Source organism: Cucurbita pepo, unplaced genomic scaffold (genome assembly GCF_057944985.1).
Source record: "Cucurbita pepo subsp. pepo isolate OVF unplaced genomic scaffold, ASM5794498v1 scafford_4, whole genome shotgun sequence".
Lineage (NCBI taxonomy): Eukaryota > Viridiplantae > Streptophyta > Magnoliopsida > Cucurbitales > Cucurbitaceae > Cucurbita > Cucurbita pepo.
Window position 1 is genome coordinate 36,455 of NW_028257909.1, and position 15,837 is coordinate 52,291.

Genomic DNA, 15,837 nt, shown 5'->3' on the forward strand with positions numbered 1-15,837 from the left:
AAAACTTCGTGGTCATATCATTCCCTAACTTAACATAGCCTTAACATTCTTATACCTATCACAGTCATGTCGTTACATGAACGTACCCTGACGTTATCGTTCTATCAATCTATCATAATTCTATCTCTTTCTACCCATAACCTAACTATATTCTTTTATCAACCTCTCATATCCATAGTACTTCTAGATGTAACCTCACCTTCACGTTTCATGAACAAATCTTACTTCTATCGATTCACAAATAATTCACACATATTAGTATATATGACATGTGTAGAACCACGAGCATGTGTCAACATCAAATATAACCATATCAATAGTAAGGTCAGTTACCGGGTTAGCTTAAGTTGTTGTCACGAATATATCCTTAATGAATGTTCGATTCTGTCCCTTGAAATCCAAGTAAACCTATTTGAACCCATGACATAAGTTTGAACCCTATCAAATTACCTCTCTAATTTAGATTGGTCCATTTACTTTTATTAAAAATCTTGTTTTCTATGATTTTGTATAAAAAAATTGACAGAGTTATTTTGTGTTTGTATTTACTTTTCTTTCTATATTTAGTTTAAGTTTTTTAATACTCAAATCTTTCTTTTTTTTTTTTATTATTTGTATTTACTCTATAGCCTTTTAATTTTGTTCACATGTATTCCAAATTTATAGTGGATCTCTATTTTCAAATCTTTCGTGTTTTCTTTTGTTTGACATAATTTACTAGAATTATATAATTGATTAATATTTAGCTTCTAAGTCAAAGCTAAACCATTGTAATGACCATATCTATCTTCACGTAAATCTCTCTTTTTGCCAACGGTGACTTTATAACTCAAAGCTAAACCATTGTAATGACCATATCTATCTTCGCGTAAATCTCTCTGTTAGCCAATTTACTAGAATTGTATAAATGATTAATATTTGGCTTCTAACTCAAAGCTAAACCATTGTAATGACCATATCTATCTTCACGTAAATCTCTCTGTTTTCCAACGGTGACTTTCTAACTCAAAGCTAAACCATTTTGGGTACACTGCAAAGCCTATGATATCTTTGTTCACTCGAAATGGAGTAGACTAGTCAAACTGTGGTAGGACGAAGGTGGCTCTTCAAAAAAGACATGACCACAGGTTACATTCGGTCACCACCATATGATGCCCTTGATTATCTTTTTAAAAAAGTTCAAAAGTATTCTTATGTATATGAATGAATTTGTTAACACCATTTTAAAAATACTCAAGAATAAGATTGAAAATAAATTGTCTATTTGAATTGAATTGTATTATATTCATATTGGGAAATGTTCATAAATGAGAGAGTTCCAGACAAAATTGAAGAGAAAAGTGATTTAAGAGTATTTTTGAATTTTTTTTTCTTTTTAAAATTATGAGTATTAACTAAACGTTTAAAAGTTGAATTGTATTTTCAAACAAGATATTAACGGTTTCATCTCACTAACAATAAACTTATTTTTTATTTTTATTTATTTATTTGAAAAGTAAAAGATATATTTCAAGATTTTTTTTTTTTTTTTTTGAATAATATTGATGAAACCTTGGGAGGTTCTAAGGATATTTTGTTTAAACATTAAAATTTATAATTATTAACTATTTTTTGGATCATGGACATCATGGACAACTTGTTGTTGTGGTGTAGTGGTTATCACGTTAGTCTTACACACTAAAGGTCTCCAGTTCAATCCTGGGCAACAACATGCTTCTTTGCTTGCAATGGTGTAGTTTTCGGATGGGAAACATTTTTGTTCATCCAAGACTCATACTCTGAGAAATTTGTGTAACGCTCACTAAGAACTTTTTAAGAGTTTGACATGTTACTCCCTTTAGAATTTATTTAGAGCATGACATGTTACTCCCTTTAGAATTTATTTAGAGCATTACAAACTAGTTTAAGAACGTTCTCGAAGATCTAGTTCATTAAATTATACAAGTTGTGGGCATTAATGAGTTAAAAGACCTCACAGTCACTCTTAACTACCACGCTCACTAAGAACTTTTTAAGAGTTTGACATGTTACTCCCTTTAGAATTTATTTAGAGCATGACATGTTACTCCCTTTAGAATTTATTTAGAGCATTACAAACTAGTTTAAGAACGTTCTCGAAGATCTAGTTCATTAAATTATACAAGTTGTGGGCATTAATGAGTTAAAAGACCTCACAGTCACTCTTAACTACCACATTGAAACTTAAAGAAAATCTTTGAAACATTATCTTTCTTCAACTCCTATCCTTAAGAGAACTTTCTTGAACTCCTATCTCTTGACTTTTGTTACCTTAATTTATTCCTTATATTTAATAAATAACTGCACGAGGCTTCATGCATTCCCCATGACATAGTCTTAATACTTGCATCCAAAGCTTCATGTGTTTGGTGCGATACAATTTACATACCTATGTCCAAGGATTCACGGGTTCCTTGTGACATAGTTTAAGTACCTACACCTAGGTGTTCATACGTTTCCTACGATGTAGTCATTGTCGTAAGACCATATTGCACTACTCATCGGGAGGTCTTTAAAATATCTCGGGTTCTCGTTCAAGAGTTTTTTGTTAAGTCTTGAAGTACAACTAAAGAAAATTTCTTAACAAGTACACCTTAATCCATATGCGTCATAAATATTTTTCTACATGCATAAATCTTTATAAGTATCTTGTCACTTGGTACTCATAAAAACCTTGATTTCTTATCAAGTGTCTTGAGGGTAGTTACATACTTTTTCTCTTAGCTCATATCCCTAAGTTGTTATAATCTCCTTAAAATCTTTCATACTTACCCTTATATTGTAAACGAGTCTCATAAATTTTCGTAGTATTTTGAGTATTTAAGATCTTGAAAACATCTTAGAATTCTTATAGGGATATTTTGGTTATTTACCACTGCAAAATCTTGGTTTAAATCCTCAACATATTTTAATGGCCATGTAACATAAGTCTCATTCAATTAAATGTCATTTAGGGGTCACTTTACTCCTAAGCCAGCTATATATAATTATAGGGGAATTTTAGTCATTTTACACCTACCCTTGGTTTAGCCTTTTATCATAATCTAATTATTATCAAATTTCATACATAACCTTATCATATCATATTGAGTCTTCTCCTAAAATTTCATGAAAAATAGAATCCATTTAGTATGATTGTGGTTTAGGCGCATTGAAATCAACATTCATGTGGACATTAATGTTGGAGAACTTAAATACTTACCTCAACCTCAATGACGGCTTTCTTCTGTCAACAAGATCAATAGTTTAATCAGTTTCCTTCATTACATTGTCCTCCTAGTCAATTTCTTTTAAGCCTAGCTAAAGGTCCAATAATGCACTTTTTTGTCCATATGTCTTCAAGGTCTCATTTAAAAATTTTTTCATTCGTTATATGAAAAGGCAACATAACCAACGTGGGCTTTTTTATATTTTATATTTTTTTAATATTGTGACTCCTCCCAAATCAATCTTAAATCATTCCTAAATTTAAGATATCTTAAAAATCTCAAACTCCAATCCATGTTTATAAATATTTATAAAACTTTGACCATGATCATAATATCTCATCCACAATGTGGCTCGATTGTAACTTTAAAAATTTTCAATTAGTGTTAGGCAGGGAGGTTTTCTACATCTCACGACTTCCTGAGCTTAGCTCACATTAAAGTCATTCATAAATCAGTTTAGGTATACAATGTTTCAACTTTTACTGTGTTAGCTCTTTTTTTTTTTTTTTTTTTTTTTGTTCACACCGATATTTAAATTTCATATTTACCTACTTCGTAGTGATGAAATTTCCTTTCGACACTACCACTTTTAATATCTCTAGCAGACTATAAGATGTTATCGTCTATCAAGTTTTCTTGGTCGTTTTCATTTGAATCTATTTAGGGTGCAAACCTTACTAATCTGAACACTATCAATATATTAATGAACATTCATATTCCATGCGGGGTAAATCATACCAATTCTGTATTAAAATAAACATATAACTAAGTCAAGAATAATACAGTCAATGGTGTCAAAATTTAATTGGAAGTTATAGTTGATAATGACCAAGCAGTAACAACATATGAAATCTGATGGTGTTAATATAACACATGCGGAAGCAATTTGGATCTTAGGCACTTTTAGAACATCAATTATAGTAAATAACTAGCATGTTCATAAGTATTAAAACTTAATGAGTTTAGATACTAATCTTTTGTAGTTCAAACTTCTTTTTCCTCACGAACCGGTTTCAAACCACCACTAGTGTCTTCTCCACTATCCTCTAGCCTTAGAACGGGATTGTGGAATCCGGTGAATGACTAAACTTGGGAGGGATTTTGTATATGTGAAGAGAGTGTTTGTGAGAGGTTTTTCTCAAGGTTTTTCACCAAGAAGAAGAAGATCTTCCATGTACCATGATCACTCTATTTAAAGAGTTATGTTTGTCACTAACATGGATTTTTCCATTAAATGAAGTCAACATTTTGACTTTCTTCATTTTTCCATTAAACTATTTAATTAATATTTAATATTAACTCAAATGCCAATCCCAATCAATTCCAACACATAATTAATTAAGATATTTAAATCTTATTTAAATATCTCAGATTCTCTCTTTTTGTTTAATTCGTAAATAAAACAAAAATGCGGTTAAATATATCGTATATATGTAGCGCATATTCCCTAATTTGAATTCGAACACTTCGAACTCACTCGTCACACTGTTCTATGTCCGATATGAGCTAGCAGAGGGACCTAATGGACCTATAGATCATTGGCTCCAACGATCCAAGATTAACCGGTTAAACTCATTAACCTTGTTAACCAACATTCGTTAACTACTAGGACAGTCCACTATAGCCTAGTAGTTGCACTCCCCTCACTATAGATATATTTCTGTCTATTTGATATAACCATGATTGGTAAGTCGATCCTTCACAGGTTGTTCGTAACTAGAGCTGGGTCAATTTACCGTTTTACCCCTAAAGTTACTTCTTGTTCCTTATGTCTCACTGATCTTCTAATGAACAATTGGTTTGTGGTCCAACCAGTAAACCGAATCCCTCTTAGGCTAATGAGAGGGTGGGGCCCCTTGTTCAAGACCTGAGTCAGTGCTTAAGGGAACTACCTCTCTTCTATCCCTAAAAGTGGGTAGGAGTGAATTCCATCTTGCACCCCACGTCCCTAGCCATTCACCCAGTCTTACCCCTGAAATGGGAAGCCTATTGAGTCGGCGAACTAGAGCCACTCTCACCCGTGCAAATCTAACGATAATTCCAAATAAGCAGCAGTTCATGGTTAGCTCAGGATTAAAACCGAGTTACCTAGGTTATCGAATAAAAAGAAAATCAGTCTCAACAGTAAACGACATTATAAAGTGAGAGTGGTTTTTTTCATGGTCCGATCTTATGCAATACTCATTGCATAGGACGCCCCCACTCACATGTCTCCACATGTACAATTTAGTGATCACATTGTTTATATCATATACAAAAGTGGGCCGCATCCATAGTGTCCCCAGAATAAGGTACTCAGCCTTATCCTTATACTATAGATCATTTTGACTATATACTTGAACTTGATCCACTCTTATGTCTCTACATATAGTTCAAGTAATCATACTATAGCTAGAGTGTTCTTAGTTTATTGGATTTAGATTAATAATCATAAAGTTCACTTTATTCAATAACAATCTTTAGTGAATAAACAACAATAATAACTTTATTGAAAATAGAATATGTTTTTTTGTTTACAAACTATGAGTTTTAGGACATAAAACCCAACAAAATCAACAACATTTCCTTTTCTTATCTTATGCATGACATACCTGATGATGATTGGGGGGCATAAGATGTGGGACCATGGAACATGTCAAGCCTATCTCGTAGGCTAGTCTACAGAATCTATAACCTAGAACTCTGATACCAACTGTAACAACCCTAGATTTCTACTATACTAGCCAAAGTCTAAGAAAAGAAAATATTACTATCCTATGCACGTGGCATGGTCTCTGATTGCAATATCATCATCAACGGTACAGGGGTGCCTTGCTTTTACCTAAATTAGAAATAGCACATGACTCGAGTATTTTAGAACCTATCGTTTAACGATCATGGGGTGTCCTCCAGTTTAGACAACATTGGATGTGTAGTACTTCCCTACACACAACCTACACGTGCGAGCTTGATCCCAGGCAGTTCACACACCCTAGACTAGCATACGACGTATATCTTGTAGACTTGACGTGTTCCATGGTTCAATCATTGATGCTCTGTCACCATTATATACACAATGCATAAGATTAAAAGAGGAAAATGTTATGATGATATTTATTGTGATTTGCTCTATTTTTTAAATGTTATGTAGCATGAAAATTGACGAGCTTTACTTATTGCAGCATGATGCTTGATTTAATATCGCTATTATATGCTTGCAATGTTGTATGAATTTTTTATGGGTACTATGATATTGTATTGTTAGTAAATGATAGACTTAAATAGAATTATCTTGGTTTTTAGAACCATGTCACCCAGAGGATGTGGAAGAGGAAGAAGAGGAAGGGGAGGACCCCCTATTAGATGTAGAGGAAGAGGTGAGGCTAAAGAGAGCTCACCTCAAGAAGGATTAGTAACTAGGAAGGATGCAGCTGCATTGCCTCAAGTTATACTGCCACAAGCTGCACCACCTTTAGCAGCACCAGTGACTGGAATAGACCCCACTACTAGTTTGATGCGGGAGTCGTTTTAGGTCATGATGCATGCCATAATGATCACCCAACAATCCAATACTTGCAATCTACTAGAGGAGCGAACTGGCTACGAGACTTCAAGCGGTATGATTCGCACCCATTCACTAGTACTATGAGAGATCCAACAGAAGTTTAGATGTGGATTTCGTCTATGGAAATCATATTTATGTCAATGGAATGTCTGAACAACCAGAAGGTACCTCGTGCGTCATTTATGCTGCAAAAGAACGCGTAAGTATGGTGGACGGACAATAAGGATAATATTAATCCAAGAGGGGGAATCATAGCGTAAGATCAATTTAAGGAGGCTTTCCTAAAGAAGTATTATCCCAAAGCGGTGTGTCTTAAGAAACAGCAGAAATTCATCAATCTGACTCAGGGTGGACACTCAGTGGACAAATATGACAGAGAACTTATGAGATTAAAAAGGTTTACGCCATCATTGGTTGATACTGAACAAAAGATGACATATAATTTTTTTTTTTTGGGTCCTAGCCTTGTAGGTCTACCACATGGTGGAAGCCATAAACCCAAAGATGTATGAGGAGGCACTAAGAACGGCAAAAATCCCTGAAAAAGTCTCAAGAGGAAAGACATCGAGAACCAGCGGTCACTATCGGAAGGAAGCGATCATATGAGCCTAGAGGGACAGACTATCGACCATCAACGCGAAGGCCCTAATACGCTGATAGGGGTCCTGCCCAACATTTACACAGACACCAGGGATAAAGAGAGGGGTAAGGAACATGAGAAGCTTCAATGCCACTAATGCAGAAAACAACATTGAGGTAAATGTATGCTCCGATGTGGTCGTGAACATCAAACGACCAAATACTATATTGGGAAGGGTACCAAGAGTCCAAAAGAACCACCTAGAGGTTTAGGAAGTGGAGAGCGAACTGTGCAAACTCGCTTGCAAGCAAAGGAGTGTGCAAACTCGCTTGACAGGTACGTTATCTATACTAAGTCACTACGCATTAATGATATTTGATTCTAATTCTATGCATTCGTTTATATCCATGCCTTTTGTTAGTCAAGCAGGATTCACGGTGGAACCCTTATTGCATGTTTTATATGTTAGTACCCTAGCAGGAGTAGATCTAGTTACTGAGAATAGGATAAAAGATGGACAATTAATAGTAGCTGTTCATATCATAAGCATAGACCTGAAAGTGTGAGTATGACAGATTTTGATGTCATATTAGGAATATTTTGGTTAGCCGAGAATTATGCAAGTATAGATTGCCACAAGAAGAAAGTGGTTTTTTCGCCACCAACTAGACCTAACTTTAAGTTTAAAGGAACTTGTACAGGTGTCACCCCAAAGATAGTGTCGATGATGAAAGCCCGACGCTTGGTACAACAAGGAGGATGGGATATACTAACATGCACAGTGGACATAAAAGGAAAAGAGAAAACAATGGCTACGGTATCCATAGTAAACGAATTTCCAAGTGTCTTCCTAGAGGATTTACTAGGAGTTTCTCCTTCACGAGCTGTAGACTTCGGGATAGAACTCAAACCAGGAACTGGACCTATCTCTAAAGCACTATACCACATGGCTCCAACCGAATTAAAGGAACAAAAATTACAACTACAAGACTTACTATAAAAGGGTTTCATTTGACCTAATTTATTTTGTTGGTGTGTGCCGATGTTGTTTGTGAAAAAGAAAGACGGGTCGATGCGCCTATGTATTAACTATGGGGAGTAAAACAAGAGAACAATAAAGAACAACTACCCACTCCCTAGCATCGAGGATTTATTCTACTAGCTCCGAGAGGCGACAGTATTTTCCAAGATAGACCTTCAATAAAGCTATCATCAGATTAATTTTAAGGAAGGAGATGTATCGAAAACAGTCTATGAACAAGATATGGCCACTACAAGTTTGTAGTGATGTAATTTGGTCTCACCAATACCCCAACCATGTTCATGAAATTAATAAACCATGTATTCAAGGAATGTCTAAACATGTTTGTTATCGTGTTCATAGACAACATTCTAATATACTTGAAAATGGATCAAGAACACTAAGAACACCTCCGAAAAGTCTTAACTATCTTAAGGTAGAACAAGTTGTACGCCAAGTTTTTCAAATGTGAATTTTGGCTATAAAAAGTCTCATTCTTAGAACACGTAGTGTCTAAAGATTGGATTTAAGTGGAATCCACTGTTGGTTATAAAATGTTTTTTTATTTTACTTTACAAGTTTTTTTTGGTTTAAAAAAAAAAATAGTGGTTAGTATTTATTTTATTTCTGTTGCTTATTTCTCCATGAAAAAAGACTGGAGATATTGGAAGTAGTGGAAGGAACTAGTTTTTAGGGAGTGGAATAATAGGAGTGGAAGGAATGGTGGAGTGCTTGCTGATTTGCAGTAGAAATGGGTAAAAATTTTATTATATAAGGAAAATGGTGCAAGTTCTAAAGACACCACAAATAGAAGAAAATTAATTTGTGTGTCTTCACTTCTTCTCCCCTTCTGTTACTTTTTTTTTTTTCAATTGGTATCAGAGCTACAAGATCAAGGCCAAGATCAAGGCCTATTTTCAATCCTATCTCACCAAGAGATTGAGCGGTCAAGAAGGGAGAGAGATCAAAAAATGAGACAGGAATCCAGTGATAGGAGCCAAAACACCGGTGCGATAGAAGGTGATGCATATGAAGTGAGTGTACGAATTCAAGAAAAGGAGGGATCTGTCACACTCAAATACCCGATGTTGACAAAATGCAATTATGCAGCTTGGGCAATTAAGATGAAGGTATTTATGAGGGCACAAGGTGTTTGGGAGGCAATTGAGTCACCTGAAACAGTAGATAACCGCAAAGATAAGATGGCTTTAGCAGCTATTTATCAAAGTATTGGAGAAGATACGTTGCTACAGTTGGGTGCCAAGAAAACTACCAAGGAAGCCTAGATCATGTTGAAAAATATGAATCTAGGTGCGGAAAGAGTGAAAGAAGTTAGAATGCAGACTCTTTGGCGAGAGTTTGAAGCGTTGAGGATGGGTGATTAAAAAAGTATTGATGAGTATTCAGGAAAACTCACCATTATTGTCAACAAATTGAGAGGCCTCGGCAATACTGTGGATGATATCCAAGTAGTTAAGAAACTTCTACGATCCGCCTCTGCAATGTTTCTTCAAATCACTTCAACGATTGAGGAGTTCAGTGATCTCAAAACGAAATCCGTTGATGAGATTATTGGATCACTCAAGGTACATGAAGAAAGGTTGCAAGGGTTTGGAGAAAAGGATGAAACCGTTCTCCTCACTCATGCAGAATGGAAGGAACGAGAGAATGCAAAATCCTCAAAGAAAGAATGGAAGGATCAAGGTAGTTCCAAAGGAGGCAGGGGACGGGGTCATGGAAGATGGAGAGGTCGTGGGAGAAGTGACTGGCATCGAGAAGATGAAGGAGAGTCGCAAACTCAAAAGAAGAAATTTGACAAAAGTAAAATTAAACGTTACAGGTGTCAGCAAATGGGATACTTCGCATCAGAGTGTTCCACAAAAGACGAACAACTCAACTTGATAGAGATGCAAAATGATGAGGAGTCTTCATTACTGATGATAGAGGCGTGTGAAATTAAAACCACACATGACAAAGACCCTGATTTTGTGATGTTGAATGAAACTATAGTGCCGCCATCAGCCAATATTGGAGCTGAAAATTCCTGGTTCCTAGATACTAGAGCAAGCAACCACATGTCAGGAGAAAGAAGGGTGTTTCATGAGCTCGACACATCTGTTGTTGGAAAGGTACGCTTCGGTGATAACTCTGTAATAGACATTTGTGGTTGAGGAATAGTGCTCTTCAAATGCAAAACCGATGAGCACTTGATCTTATCGCAAGTCTATTACATACCTAAACTGAAAAGCAATATTATAAGTTTGGGTACCTGGATGAGAGTGGAAATAAAATTGTTATAGAGGACAATGTGATGAAGATATATGACAGGGCTAGGAGCCTGATTATTATGGTGACCCGACAATCCAACAGATTGTATGTAGCAAAGCTGAAGCTTGCGGATCAGGTGTGTTTAATGACAAATATCAGTAACAGTTGTTGGCTCTGGCACGCGAGGTATGGACACCTGAATTTTCACTCTTTAAAGAAATAAATGACAAAAGAATGGTTGAAGGGTTGCCGAAAATCACCCAGGTCAATCAATTTTGTGATGGGTGTTTAATTGGAAAGCAGCATAGGACTCCTTTTCCCTGAACAACAACATATCATGCGAAGGAGTCATTGGATCTTGTCCATGGAGATCTATGTGGATCTATTTCGCCAATGACTTATGGAGGTAACAAATATTTTATGTTACTAGTGGATGATTTTTCACGATTTATGAGGGTGTTTATGTTGAAAAATAAGAATTTAACAGTGGTGGTATTTAAAAAGTTCAAGATCATTGTGGAGGTAGAGAAAGGCAAGAAGATTAAGAGCTTTAGAACGAACCGTGGAGGAGAGTTCGTATCTACTGCTTTTAAAGACTATTGCGAGAATGAAAGCATGAAAAGACTTCTTACTGCACCATTTTCACCATAGCAAAATGGCGTAGTATAAAGGCGTAATCGAACGGTGGTAGAGATGGCCAGATGTATCTTAAAGAGCAAAGAGATGCCTGCAAAATTTTGGGGAGAAGCTATCAAAACTGCCGTGTATATTCTGAACAGATCACCAACAAAAGGAGTTGCAGATGGTACACCGTATCAAGCTTGGTTTGACAAGATACCACAGGTTCATCGCTTTAAAATCTTCGGGTGTCTTGCTCATGCCAAGAATACATATTCACACCTTCCTAAACTTGCTGATAGGAGTGCGAAGACAATTATGTTGGGATATGAAGATGGAACCAAAGCTTACAGACTATTGGATCCACAAAAGAATAGAATTATGGTGAGTAGGAATGTGGTGTTCGAAGAGGAGAAAAAGTGGTGTTGGGAAGAAATCACAAACGGTGATGATGAATAAAGAGGAACTTTCATCGTTCAAATTTCAGAAAAATAGAGTAGAACATAGGAAAGGAATATTGAACATATCGAAGTTGATCAAGATGAAAGACAAAGGAAAAATTCATCCTCAAATTTATCAACGCCAGACAATACCTCAAATGCATCATTGTCAAGCTCATCGACGCCGAAAAAATTTAGGTCTCTAGAAGATATTTATAGAGAACTGAACGAAGCAGAGGAGGAAGCAATGGACCTTTGTTTTCTTTCTATAGAGGAACCAACTTCATATAAGAAAGCTGCTAAGAATAAAAACTAGAGGAATGCCATGATGTCTCAAATTCTCTCCACTGAAAAGAACAGAACGAGGGAACTCACAGATTTTCCGAAGAATCATAAAGAAATCGGCATCAAATGGATTTTCAAATTAAAGAAAAATCCAGATGAAGAAATCATGAAACATAAGGAGAGACTCGTGGGAAAGAGATATGGACAGCAGTTTGGTGTAGATTACAGTGAAGTATTCGCACTCGTGGCCAGGTTAGAAACAGTGAGATTAATTCTTGCCTATGCAGCCTTTAAGAACTGGGAAGTACATCATATGGATGTAAAGACAGCTTTTCTGAATGGCGAGTTCGAAGAGGAGGTGTATGTTGCTCAACCAGAAGGGTTCGTTGACAAGGAAAATCCAAACATGGTGTTAAAACTACGTAAAGCCTTGTATGGATTAAAACAGGCTCCGAGGGCCTGAAATTTTAAACTTGATCAATGTTTGCAGTCACTTGGTTTTGTTAGATGTCCACAGGAATATGCTCTCTACAAGAATATTAATGGAGTTGAAGCAATGATAATCGGCACATATGTGGATGACTTAATCATAGTCGGCTCAAACAAACAAGTTATAGCTCAGTTCAAGGAAGAGATGCACCAGAAATTTGAGATGAGCGATCTTGGACTTTTGAACTATTACTTGGGTATTGAGATACGACAAAGTAGTGAATCAATCACTTTATGTCAGGCCATATATGCAAGAAAAATCCTAGAGAAGCTAGGAATGGGGGAGTGCAATCCTTGTTTGATTCCCATGGAACCAAGAATGAAGATGAGCAAAAATGGGAATGGAGAACCTGCGGTTGATAAAACACTTTACAAAAGTGTTATTGGAAGCTTACGCTATCTGGTTAATACCCGACCTGACATAGCCTACTCAGTTTGTGTGATGAGTAGATACATGGAGGCACCAACAACTTCACATCTCACAACAGTAAAACAAATATTGAGGTATGTGAAAGGTACTCTAAGTTTTGGCTGTGTTTATAAGAAGCTATCGAATGTAGAGCTGGTAGGATTTAGCGACAGTGATATGGCTGGGGATATTGATGATAGGAAGAGTACAACTGGAGTGTTGTACTATTTGGGAGTAAATCCGGGTATTACAGAGGCAGAAGGTGGTGGCTTTGTCATCATGCGAGGCTGAGTATATAGCCGCAACTGCTGGAACATGTCAAGGAGTATGGTTGGGCAGGATTTTGAGTAACATCAGTCAACTGCAAGTAAAACCCAAGCTTAATGTTGACAACAAGTCAGCTATAGCGTTGGCGAAAAATTCTGTTTACCATGATCGAAGTAAGCACATTGATACCAGGTTTCACTTTATTCGCCAATGTGTACAAACTGAAGCTATTGAACTGGAATATGTGAACACAGATGAACAATTGGCAAATATTCTGACAAAGCCGTTAGCAAGACAACGATTCCTGGAGAAAAGAGAGAAGATTGGCTTGAAGAAAGTCGTTTCAACATAGTTAAACAAGTTTAGAGGAGTGGTTGTTGGTTACAAACTTGTTTTTTTTTTTTTTTTTTTTTTTTTTTTTTTGCTTTATAAGTTTTTTTTGGTTAAAAAAAAAAACAAAAACAAAAATAGTGGTTAGTATTTATTTTATTTCTGTTGCTTATTTCTCCATGAAAAAAGGCTGGAGATATTGGGAGTAGTGGATGGAATGGTGAAGTGCTTGCTCATTTATAGTAGAAATGGGTAAAATTTTTATTATATAAGGAAAATGGTGCAAGTTCTAAACACACCACAAAAAGAAGAAAATTAATTTGTGTCTTCGCTTCTTCTCCCATTCTGTTACTTTTTTTCTTTCATCCACTACGATAGAAGTCATCACTAAATGGGAACACCCAACTACAGTTACAGAGGTATGAAGCTTCCTAGGGTTAGCAAGCTACTATCGAAGATTTGTCCAAGACTTCGCTAGAATAGCCTCGCCTCTTACACATTTTACAAGGAAGGGCATACCTTTTATATGCAATGATGCACGTGAGGCTAGTGCCAAGACCTAAAATAAAGACTAGTGTCAGCTCCAATGCTCATGGTTCTAGAAAGCTCAGAGGGATACGTACAACCTAGAATCGGCCGCAGTAGTATTCGCAATATAGATATGGTGACACTACCTGTATGGAGAAGAGACCCAAATTTACACCGACCACAATAGCCTGAAATACTTCTTACACCCAAAAAGAATTGAACGTGAGACAACGAAGGTAGTTGGAATAAGTAAAGGACTACGATATAAATATCCAGTACCACCCTGAAAAGGCAAACATAGTCGAAGATGCCCTAAATCATAAAACGGCACACTCGTCGGTCCTCATCACTAGAGAGTTAAAAGTACAAGCGAACTTCGAGTGAGTTTGTTGTAAAAGTGTTAGTTGCTATTTTTATGTTTTAGTAATCCTAAACATGAGGTCACTAATATGGTCTTCTGCCGCATCGTTTTGGCATGATATTCTGATATTCTGCTTTCCGTTAGGATTTTGTTTTTCTCTTTTGTTAAGCATTGTACTGGCTATAAATATAGTCATTTTTCACGTCGATGCAGGCGTCTGGGTCGAGGTTCGGTTTGGGTTGGTTCACGGTCGCGTTTACGGTTAGGCTGCTAATTGTGTTTCTGTTTACGGACTGGGCTGCTGACTGGGTTTCTGTTTACAGACTGGGCCGCGAGTGAGTTAGGCTGCGGGCTAGTTTGGTTGGGTCGAGGGAACTTGGGCCTCAAGTTTGTAGAGGCAGGCACGGGTCGCGGGTTGCTGGCTGGATTGATAGTTGGCTACTGGTCCGAGGAGGGATTTGGGCTTCGGGTTCTACAAGTAGGCTGGCGACAGGTCACAGGCAAAATTATTAGGCTACAATGGGTTTAGGTCTCGGGTATTCGATTCGCGTTTGACCCGAATCCATTAGATTCGTCTTCCTTACCCAACTCAGAGCGATTCTCCAGTGTCCTTTTCTCTCTCCTTGTTGTGACGGTTTCGTGCCACCTTCTTCATCTCTCTTTCATCATCTTCATCTTCTCTCTCTCAAAAAGTTTCGTGGTTGTTGGACGCTTGTGGAGGTAGATAAGAAATTCTTCCAAAAGTTTGATTTTTCGAATTCCATCTTCGAGGACGACGATACACATTGTGAATCCTCTTTGGGGAATATACTAAGGTCGGAGAGGTCTATCATGGTTGATCTGTTTGGTTAAAATGCGGGGCTGAGGGTTTCGACATCACGAGTTTTCCTGCTGGAGCTTTTCTTCAGTTTTCTCCTTCTCTCGAATTTTTTTCGTCTCTTCTTTGGTTGTAGTTGTTCTAAGTGGTTTAGGTGTTGAAAAATAAACTTAAATGCAGGAGAGAGAAGAAGAAAAAATTATGATTTTTTGTTTGTTATTTTGTGAAAAATACCATTACGAAATTTGAAATTTGAGAGGGGAAAGGCTTATGGGAGAGAGAAGAGTGATGACACTAAATTTGAGAGGGAAAAGGGTTATGGGAGACAGAAAAGTGAGGAACATACTGCTAACTTAGCCTTAGAAAAACTATAAAAGGGGTCTTATGTATAGTGTAAAATGTGTAGAGAATAAAAGAACAAGATAGAGAAAAAAGCAGAAAGCAATTTATTGTCTGAGTTATTGTGTAATAACATTTCGAGAACTTCTTTGTCTCCTTCTCTCTCTCCCCTTTTGATACCCCTTTTAAAGTTTCGTGAGAGTTATCTAAATGAGTTAAATTCAAAGCGAGCATTTTTTCTCAAGTTGGTATCGGAGCGGCTTTATTTTTCTACAAATTGGTATTAGAGCGATTTCAATTTCAACAAATTGGTA

General features: G+C 36.6%; 1 protein-coding gene and 1 non-coding gene across 2 annotated transcripts; both read left to right on the forward strand.

Annotated features, from left to right (window-relative positions):
• The first annotated feature begins 1,638 nt into the window (after nucleotides 1–1,638).
• On the forward strand, nucleotides 1,639–1,711 carry TRNAV-UAC (transfer RNA valine (anticodon UAC)). The gene has a single exon. It is a non-coding gene; the product is annotated as a tRNA-Val (tRNA).
• Nucleotides 1,712–9,343: 7,632 nt separating this feature from the next.
• Nucleotides 9,344–10,543, forward strand: LOC147786236 (uncharacterized). Its single transcript, XM_087120881.1, has 2 exons — nucleotides 9,344–9,599; nucleotides 9,780–10,543. Exons 1-2 carry the CDS (start codon nucleotides 9,344–9,346, stop codon nucleotides 10,541–10,543), a joined length of 1,020 nt encoding a protein of 339 aa, XP_086977007.1.
• The last annotated feature ends 5,294 nt before the right edge of the window (nucleotides 10,544–15,837 follow it).